At 47.4% G+C, this 9,999-nt stretch overlaps 1 protein-coding gene across 1 annotated transcript; it reads right to left on the bottom strand.

The window, feature by feature from the left end:
* Positions 1-1,383: 1,383 nt before the first annotated feature.
* Positions 1,384-9,493, bottom strand: SLC7A8 (solute carrier family 7 member 8). The gene is made up of 8 exons (XM_048517519.1): positions 9,279-9,493; positions 8,699-8,852; positions 7,387-7,510; positions 7,177-7,280; positions 6,827-6,923; positions 4,450-4,599; positions 2,072-2,249; positions 1,384-1,973 (listed from the first exon to the last, which is right to left on the bottom strand). The coding sequence occupies exons 1-8, from the start codon at positions 9,301-9,303 to the stop codon at positions 1,825-1,827; spliced, it is 981 nt and encodes a 326-aa protein (XP_048373476.1). The 5' UTR covers positions 9,304-9,493; the 3' UTR covers positions 1,384-1,824.
* Between the last annotated feature and the right edge of the window lie 506 nt (positions 9,494-9,999).

Below are 9,999 nucleotides of genomic sequence, written 5' to 3' on the forward strand. Positions count from 1 at the left end.
CCAGGTGCCTTTGGGAGCTCACCTGCAGGATGTGAAAGCAATGGCCTTAAGAACATAAGAACGAGCCTGCTGGATCAGACCAGAGTCCATCTAGTCCAGCTCTCTGCTACTCGCAGTGGCCCACCAGGTGCCTGTGGGAGCTCACATGCAGGAGGTGAAAGCAATGGCCTTAAGAACATAAGAACGAGCCTGCTGGATCAGACCAGAGTCCATCTAGTCCAGCTCTCTGCTACTCGCAGTGGCCCACCAGGTGCCTTTGGGCGCTCACATGCAGGATGTGAAAGCAATGGCCTTAATAACATAAGAACGAGCCTGCTGGATCAGACCAGAGTCCATCTAGTCCAGCTCTCTGCTACTCGCAGTGGCCCACCAGGTGCCTTTGGGAGCTCACATGCAGGAGGTGAAAGCAATGGCCTTCTGCTGCTGCTGCTCCTGAGCACCTGGTCTGCTAAGGCATTTGCAATCTGAGATCAAGGAGGATCAAGATTGGTAGCCATAGATCGACTTCTCCTCCATAAATCTGTTCAAGCCCTTTTTAAAGCTATCCAGGTTAGTGGCCATCACCACCTCCTGTGGCAGCATATTCCAAACACCAATCACGCGTTGCGTGAAGAAGTGTTTCCTTTTATTAGTCCTAATTCTTCCCCCCAGCATTTTCAACGAATGAACCCCTGGTTCTAGTATTGTGAGAAAGAGAGAAAAATTTCTCTCTATCAACATTTTCTACCCCATGCATAATTTTATAGACTTCAATCATATCCCCCCTCAGATGTCTCCTCTCCAAACTAAAGAGTCCCAAACGCTGCAGCCTCTCCTCATAAGGAAGGTGCTCCAGTCCCTCAATCATCCTCGTTGCCCTTCTCTGCACTTTTTCTATCTCCTCAATATCCTTTTTGAGATGCGGCGCCCAGAACTGAACACAGTACTCCAAGTGCGGTTGCACCACTGCTTTATATAAGGGCATGACAATCTTTGCAGTTTTATTATCAATTCCTTTCCTAATGATCCCCAGCATAGAATTTGCCTTTTTCACAGCTGCCATGCATTGAGTTGACATTCCCATGGAACTATCAACTAAGACGCCCAAATCCCTTTCCTGGTCTGTGACTGATAGCACTGACCCTTGTAGCTTGTATGTGAAGTTTGGATTTTTTGCCCCTATGTGCATCACTTTGCATTTTGCTAAATTGAACTGCATTTGCCATTTCTGAGCCCACTCACCTAATTTATCAAGGTCCGCTTGGAGCTCTTCACAATCCTTTGTGGTTCTCACCACCCTACATAATTTGGTATCATCTGCAAACTTGGCCACCACGCTACCCATCCCGGGCATAAGTGTTTGAGAGTGTTTGAGAGTGACAGACACAATGGAAGACACACAGGTGACAAGTTCAGCTTAATTTATTACATCAAAAAAAAAGAGAGAGAGAGAGACGGACAAATGGGAAAAGTCAAGTTCACAAAACTGGGGGCGGGGGCAACGCTTTCCCCCGCCCCGTGAGGTTCAAGCCCAGAGAGAATATTCCCGACAATATAAGGCAACGACAACAAAGGGACCCCTTCCTGCAGGGGGCGTGGCTGTGGGCGGAGCCCCCTCTTACTCCAGCCGCAGCAAAGGGGCCGCCGAACAGCAGTGGATGTGTGGGGCAGTTCTCCAACCCCAGCAGGGTTTACCGTAGAAATCTCAGTGGGCCGCTGATGAGGGTGGGTCACTGCCGCGTGTTTCGCTCCTGGTCGGAAATACTAGCTGTGAAGAGCTCCCACTGCGAAGAGCTCACCGCAGTCCATAGCTGGCTGCTTTGACACCCTCCCCAGCCCGAGGGCTCAGTTCTGAGGGCTGGGGAGGTCTTCAGTCACACACATTGGCTCGAGCTGTTCTTTGGTCTCTTTGCTGAGGTTTTCTTCAGGTTCCCCCCCACCCATTTGGGGGTATACAACCAAACAGAGCTTCTGACCGGCCCGGGTCACTGCATCTGTAGGGAGACAAGAGTTGGCAGGTGAGTTTTAGCGGGAAAAGAGACGCCGCTGGCGCACGCTTGGCAGGCGTTCCCTCCGTCGGCCCTCGACTCACCGACGAAAGTGTTGATGGCAGGTGGCTTGTGTTCCCAGTGCACTCCCAGGAAGTAGACCGGCACTCCCGTCAGCATGATGGCCAAGCCAATGCCACATACCACGGGTTCTGACCACAGGCTGAACACCAACAAAAAGGCCCAGAAGAGCAGGTAAATGATGGGGAAGAACAGGCTCACCTGGGAAGGAGAAAGATGGGTTGGATCGGACAGGAACAGAGGTGCAGGAGGGAAATTACAGCAGAAGGGAGGGTCCCTTACCTACTAAGGAGGGAGCTACCGTGTTCCCCCGAAAATAAGACACTGTCTTATATTAATTTTTGCTCCCAAAGATGTGCTATGTCTTATTTTCAGGGGATGTCTTATTTTTCCGCTCCACAGCTGCATGCTCTGGTGTTCTGTTCGTCGGGCATGCTTCCAAACAAAAACTTTGCTATGTCTTACTTTTGGGGGAGGCTTTATATTTAGCACTTCAGCAAAACCTCTACTATGTCTTATTTTAGGGAAAACAGGGTAGCTATCTGCTGGAAAAGGTGACTATATCTTACCAATATTTGGGGTGGGTGGGGAATAATTCAAGGAATCAGAGCCAGGCAGGATAAAAAATTGGTGACTTTAAAAAGTTGGTTTTCCTTGTTATTTATTTTTTGCACAGTTCGATCATCTCTTAGAATTACCAGTTTAAGAAGGCTATTTGAATACAACCCTCCAAAAGTGTCAGTCAGGACCGGAGTGAGGGGGGATGGCCTATGGGGCACGCAGATTTTATCCAAATAGTCTATCAGGGGTTTTCAATTGTCCAAAAACTTAACTAAACGTTTTCTTTAAGTAATGAAGTTAGTTTGGCCATCTCTGCCAACTCTGATACTTCCGCCCATCACCCTTCAACTGAGTGATTTTGCATAATATCCTTACACAGATATTGCCAGAATGAAAAGTAAAGTACTGTCCGAATGAAACTGACCCTAATTTTACAGTTGTTGCTCAAAGCAGCTATAAACAATCCAGTGCAAGATGTTACATATTAGAAGTTTTGGATTATGCTTCTAGGTAGTTTAAAAGTTCCATTTAGTTGCAAACAGAGATGTTATCATTAGTTTGTCTTGTGTATATTCATTTGTATGTCACTGTGCTAAAGTGCGAGACGTTACGCACTAGTTCATGTATATTGCATGTTGTCTTTTATTTTAAGTCAAACTGAATAAAAATTTTACAGAGGCAGAAGTTTTGGATTATGCTTCTAGGTAGTTTAAAAGTTCCATTTAGTTGCAAACAGAGACACATTAATTGTTCCAGTAATCACAAACAGTTATGCTTGTTCAGAGAATATATATACTTTTCCCTCTTCAATATTACGAGGGAGGTTCACTAAGATGATCCAACAAGAGCGAAAATGTCCCCACTGTATTCCTGAGGTTCAAACTATGGAACATATTCTGCTTTATTGTCCCAATTACGAGGGGTCTAGGTCCTTCCTTTTTCTCTTCGCTTCCTGTAAAGTTCAATGAATATTCACTAGCTGGGAAGGTTATATTTTTATTAAATAATTCTTCCCCATTGATTGTAACCTCTGCAACTAATTTTTTTCCTTGATACACTTGATACATTTATTTTGGTTTGCCAGTGTTTTCGTTTTGTTTTTCCTTGTTTTCTCCCTTTTTTCCTCTTAATGCCTAATAAAGGTTTGTTGTATTGAATATAGATTAGACCAGTGGTGGCGAACCTATGGCACGGGTGCCAGAGGTGGCACTCAGAGCCCTCTCTGTGGGCACGCGCAGAGTGGCCCCTCTCCCCCACATCTAGGCTGGCTTGGGCCACTGGGTTTGATTATTAGCATTATTATTAGCATTAGAAAATTGATTATTAACATTATTAGCATTAAACCTAAGACCTAGTTTTGGGGAAGCAGTGTAGGTAACCCTGCTAAGCGCTGTTAAACCCCACTGATTTTCATGCGAAGAACTAAAGTGCGATCCTTTACCTGGGAGTAAACTCAGTTGAAGGCAATGGGGCTTGTTTCTGAGTAAACCCTCCTAGGGTCGTGATTCACCCGTTGGAAGAGTTGCATGGTTACTTCAAAGCAAAGCCACAGACTACTACCCAGCTTACTCCCGAGTAACGCGCGCCTTGGAGCCAACCGTTTTTTCTAAACTGAAACCTCAGTATTCAGGTTAAATTGCCGTGTTGGCACTTTGCGATTAATAAGTGGGATTTGGGTGGCAGTTTGGGCACTCGGCCGTGAAAAGGTTCGCTATCACTGGATTAGACACTTGAATTAAATCAAGTCACTGTTCAGGAAATACGGTTCGAAGGGATGAGTCCGGTGCGGCAAAAAGGGGTCTGCCGTGTCGTCGATGCGAAGGTAAACAGGATCCCTCACCTTGATTGGGCGGTGCCGATGAGGTTCCCGCCAGCGTAGCACTACTTGCCCGGCCACGGTTACTCCGTAGAAGAGGTAGTTGATGAATCCCACATAATTAATCAGGGTGTATATGTCGCTGGTCACCAGCATCAGCAAGGTTGAAAGGCACTGCCGGAGAAAAAATAAATAAATTATGCTGTTGTAACCCATGCCATTTTAGTATTTTGGTTTGGTTGGATCTCAGGGCCCAGGGGATAAAAGCTCACTGAGCATGTACAGTCGGTAAGCTTGCTTACTCATTACCAACTGCAAGAGCCTCACCCTCCTGAGTTGATCTGGCCTGCACCAGGAGAACATAAGAACATAAGAACTAGCCTGCTGGATCAGACCAGAGTCCATCAAGTCCAGCACTCTGCTACTCGCAGTGGCCCTCCAGGTGCCTTTGGGAGCTCACAAACAGGAGGTGAAAGCAAGGGCCTTCTGCTGCTGCTGCTCCTGAGCACCTGGTCTGCTAAGGCATTTGCAATCAGAGATCAAGGAGGATCAAGATTGGTAGCCATAGATCGACCTCTCCTCCATAAATCTGTCCAAGCCCCTTTTAAAGCTATCCAGGTTAGTGGCCATCACCACCTCCTGTGGCCGCATATTCCAAACACCAATCACACGTTGCGTGAAGAAGTGTTTCCTTTGATTAGTCCTAATTCTTCCCCCCAGCATTTTCAACGGATGCCCCCTGGTTCTAGTATTGTGAGAAAGAGAGACAAATTTCTCTCTGTCAACATTTTCTACCCCATGCATAATTTTATAGACTTCAATCATAGACTTCAATCAAAGGAAGGCCTGCAGCTTAATTGAGGGAATGACTTATTTTTTTTACAGGCCCAAATTGAGGGAAGACCTGCAGCAGCTACATCAGATGCAGAAGGCCAGATGAGAGAAAGAAGCCCCGCTTAATTAATAGTTTGGACTTTATTGCTATTCTTTCATCACTGGACACTGTTAGTGGTGGCAACTGTTCTGAGTGCTCTTTCTTAAAACAGCACTGAAGACGTTGCACGATTGAGTTGTGCTGTATATATATACTCACTATATATTCACTATTATTTATCCTTAAATGATAGAAAGTTGTGCTAAGATTAAAAGTTTGTTGATTTGTTCAAGCAATTTCATATTGGTTTGTTAAGCCACAGGGTGCTGTCATATATTATTTCCTAAAGTCTCCAATGGAGATTGACGTGGCCAAGGAGAAGTAGGTCACGCTGTGAAAATGTAGGAGTGGGGAAACAAATCCAGTTCACCGGATAAGAGTCTGCCGTTCATGTAGAGGGTGGGGAGTCAAACCCAGTTCTCCAGATTAGAGTCCACCTTTCTTAACCATTACGCCAAGCCGGTGCTGCAGTCTGCCAAATTGATGCCAGCCTCCAGAAGGGCAAAACTAGGGGGGGTTGCACAATCCCCTAGCATTGCAACTTCCAGACAGGACCTGGAGATCTCCTGCAACTTCAACTGATCTCCAGACTACGGAGACCAATGGGGTAGCCCCCATCTCCTTCGCAAAGAATGGGGGATGGGGCATCCCCTTTGAGGGTCCATAACTTTGGACCCCCTAAACCAAACTGCACCAAACTTGGCGGGTCTCGTCAGGTCAGTATCCAGATGATACCCTGAGGTTTTGGTGCCGATACATCCAAAAATGCGCCCCCTGCAGGAACATCCCAGAAATTTGTCCAAGAATCTTTGTTCTGCATTGAGTTTTCTGCATTGCTGTCAATGGGGGTTGTAGGCTCGGGGGGTGCGGGGGGCACATTTCTGAATGCACAGTCTCAAAACTTTCAGGGTCTCATCAGGAGACTGCCCTAATGATACCCCCCAGGTATACCAGTTTGGTTCAGGGGGCCAAAGTTATGGACCCTCAAAACTGTAGCCCCCATCTCCTATTAGCTCCCATTGGAAACAATGGGGGATAGGGGCACCCCCTTTGGGAGTCCATAACTTTGGACTCCTTGAACCAAGTCTCACCAAACCTGGTGGGTAGCATAAGGATAGTCTCCTAATGATATGCTGAAATTTTGGTGCTGATATGTCTAAAAATGCATCCCCTGCAGGCACCAATGACCTGGTGCAAAAAGAAATTTGACTGTGGTGGAGTGGCTGCCCACGGGGGGGGGGGGGGGGGCGGCGGCGGCATCCAACTCAGGTTTTGCCCAGGGCTACAGTTTGCCTCGTTACACCCCTGATCTGAACATCTACATTAGTATATTAACATCTGTTGAAAAAGAACCCAAATGCTATCCATGGCAATCTCCCTGTGTTGACAAAATATCCTCCCCGCATTCCACATGTACCCAACAGCCCTGACCCACAGACCCTTAACCCCATTGGCCAGAGGACTCACAGTGAAGAGCAAGGCAGGGATGGGAGTGCAGCGTCGCACATGAATCATGGCCAGGACGCTTGGGAGATGGCCCTCCCGGGCTCCGGCAAAGAACAGTCTGGAAGCAGCCAAGAGAAAAACGATCAGAAACACAAGCCAGTAGGTACAAGAGTATTCCCCCAAACTGGCCAACACAGGACAAGGGCGTAGACTAGCTTTGTGTGGCCACCAGGGTCGAGTGGTAACGTGCCAAGAAATATTTGAAAAGGAGTCTGCCCTCCTGGAACTTGACAGGGGTGGATTTCGGAAGGCAGAACTTGTCAACAGGAACGGTGAGTGGTGTCTCAGCGCTGGACGCCCTGTTTACTTACCTCGAAGACGTGAAGAGGGATCCATTAACTCCCCCAAAGGTGGAAAGGGCAACGGAGATAGGCATGATCCAGGCCATGACTCCCAGGAGCTTCTCCCCAAACGTCTGTGGGGGGAAGAAAGAAAGGAGGAGAGACAGAAGATGGTTAGCTGTGTTTTCAACGGGAACCGGTGGGCGGGGCAGGATGGGGTCGGGGTAAATGGGGCCTCACCACTGCGACAGCATTGGAGGCCAGCAATTCCTGAGGTGACATGGCAGTGACATAGGCCACATTGGCGAAGACATACACAAAGGTGACCAAGGGAATGGAGATGAAGATGGCCCGAGGCAGGTTCCTGTGAGGGAGAGAAAGATGGCGTGGAAGAGGGGAGCAAGTATTAAGAACATAAGAACAAGCCAGCTGGATCAGACCAGAGTCCATCTAGCCCAGCTCTCTGCTACTCGCAGTGGCCCACCAGGTGCCTTTGGGAGCTCACATGCAGGATGGGAAAGCAATGGCCTTAAGAACATAAGAACTAGCCTGCTGGATCAGACCAGAGTTCATCTAGTCCAGCACTCTGCTACTCACAGTGGCCCACCAGGTGCCTTTGGGAGCTCACAGGCAGGATGTGAAAGCAATGGCCTTCTGCGGCTGTTGCTCCCGAGCACCTGGTCTGCTAAGGCATTGGCCATCTCAGATCAAGGAGGATCAAGATTGGTAGCCATAGATCGACTTCTCCTCCATAAATCTGTCCAAGCCCTTTTTAAAGCTATCCAGGTTAGTGGCCATCACCACCTCCTGTGGCAGCATATTCCAAACACCAATCACAGGTTGTGTGAAGAAGTGTTTCCTTTGATTAGTCCTAATTCTTCCCCCCAGCATTTTCAATGAATGCCCCCTGGTTCTAGTATTGTGAGAAAGAGAGAAAAATGTCTCTCTGTCAACATTTTCTACCCCATGCATAATTTTATAGACTTCAATCATATCCCCCCTCAGACGTCTCCTCTCCAAACTAAAGAGTCCCGAACGCAGCAGCCTCTCCTCATAAGGAAGGTGCTCCAGTCCCTCAATCATCCTCGTTGCCCTTCTCTGCCCTTTTTCTATCTCTTCGATATCCTTTTTGAGATGTGGTGACCAGAACTGAACACAGCACTCCAAGTGCGGTCGCACCACGGCTTTATATAAGGGCATGACAATCCTTGCAGTTTTATTATCAATTCCTTTCCTAATTATCCCCAGCATAGAATTTGCCTTTTTCCCAGCTGCCATGCATTGAGTTGACATTCCCATGGAACTATCAACTAAGACGCCCAAATCCCTTTCCTGGTCTGTGACTAATAGCATCCAGGTCTGTTCCCTCTGTGCCGTAATTAAAGGGTCTCCGGGCAGCGGTGGGATTCAGTCGGTTCGCACCGCTTCGGCGGAACCGGTTGTTAAACCGGTGCTTGTAAACATGCAGTTATCAAATTATTTGAATCCCACCGCTGGAACCGGTTGTTAAATTTATTTGTATCCCACCGCTGCCTCCGGGTCTTCGACTCACTTGTAAGGGTCAACCAGCTCTTCGGTGACATAGTTAAGGAAGTTCCAGCCCCCGTAGGCAAAGGAGCCCTGCAGGAAAGCTAGTGCCACTAAGCCCACATCCGGCGTCTGGAAGAACTCAAAGGCATGCCGTGGTTCCAACCAGAAATATTCACCTGCAGGGAGGAGAAGTTTAATTAGAAAAAGCATACAGTCAGTTCTTTACCAGATACTCCCAGGTCACCTGATTTTCTCACCATCCAGTCTGGGTTGGGGCTGGGAACTATGGCAACCAATCCACTCCTGAAATCCGCTTACTAAGGAATGTTGTCCATATGTCTGGGTAAAAGGGGAGTCGCTTGTTCCTTTATAGTGGACGAGGGAAGGGAGGGGTGGGAGGGGGGATGCCCCCCAACCCTTTTTGGCACACCCATCAAGGGCCCCTTCCGCACATGCAGAATAAGGCACTCTCAATCCACTTCCAATGCACTTTGCAGCTGGATTTTACTGTGCAAAATAGCAAAATCCACTTGCAAACAGTTGTGAAAGTGGATTGAAAATGCATTATTCTGCCTGTGCGGAAGGGGCCTGAGGCTTCTCACCTTTGCAAATCTGCACCACTCCCATAATAATGATAAGTCCCAGTGCCAGCAGTTTGCCGGCTGTGAAGACATCCTGGACGCGGGTCGCCCACCGCACGCTGGCACAGTTCACCCAAGTCAGCAGCACTGCGGAGAAACAACAAAGTCACGGGGAGAAGAGACCGTAAATATTCCTGTCTGCCTGGCCCCAGTCTCCCATTCAAGGCCCTTTAAAACCCCTGCAGGGCACGGTATCTCCCAGGAGCAATCTGTTTAGGGGAAGTTGGTGAGGGAGCAAGCTTGTTTTCTGCTGCCTCGGAGACTAGGACCAGGAGTCATGGGTTCAAGGTAAAGGGAAAGAGATTCCACCTAAACATTAAGATTAACTTCCTGACTGTCAGGGCTGTTCGACAGTTGAATTCACTATTCATTCATTCATTCATTCATTCATTCATTCATTCATTCATTCATTCATTCATTCATTCATTCATTCATTCATTCATTTATAAGCCACCTCTATCTATCTATCTATCTATCTATCTATCTATCTATCTATCTATCTATCTATCTATCTATCTATCTATCTATCTATCTATCTATCTATCTATCTATCTATCTATCTATCTATCTATCTATCTATCTATCTATCTATCTATCTATCTATTAGATTTATAAGCTGCCTCACCCCCGAAGGGCTCGAGACGGCTCACAATATGGCTGTTCTCTTAAGACAGCAAATCAG

Source organism: Sphaerodactylus townsendi, linkage group LG15 (genome assembly GCF_021028975.2).
Source record: "Sphaerodactylus townsendi isolate TG3544 linkage group LG15, MPM_Stown_v2.3, whole genome shotgun sequence".
Classification (NCBI taxonomy): Eukaryota; Metazoa; Chordata; class Lepidosauria; order Squamata; family Sphaerodactylidae; genus Sphaerodactylus; species Sphaerodactylus townsendi.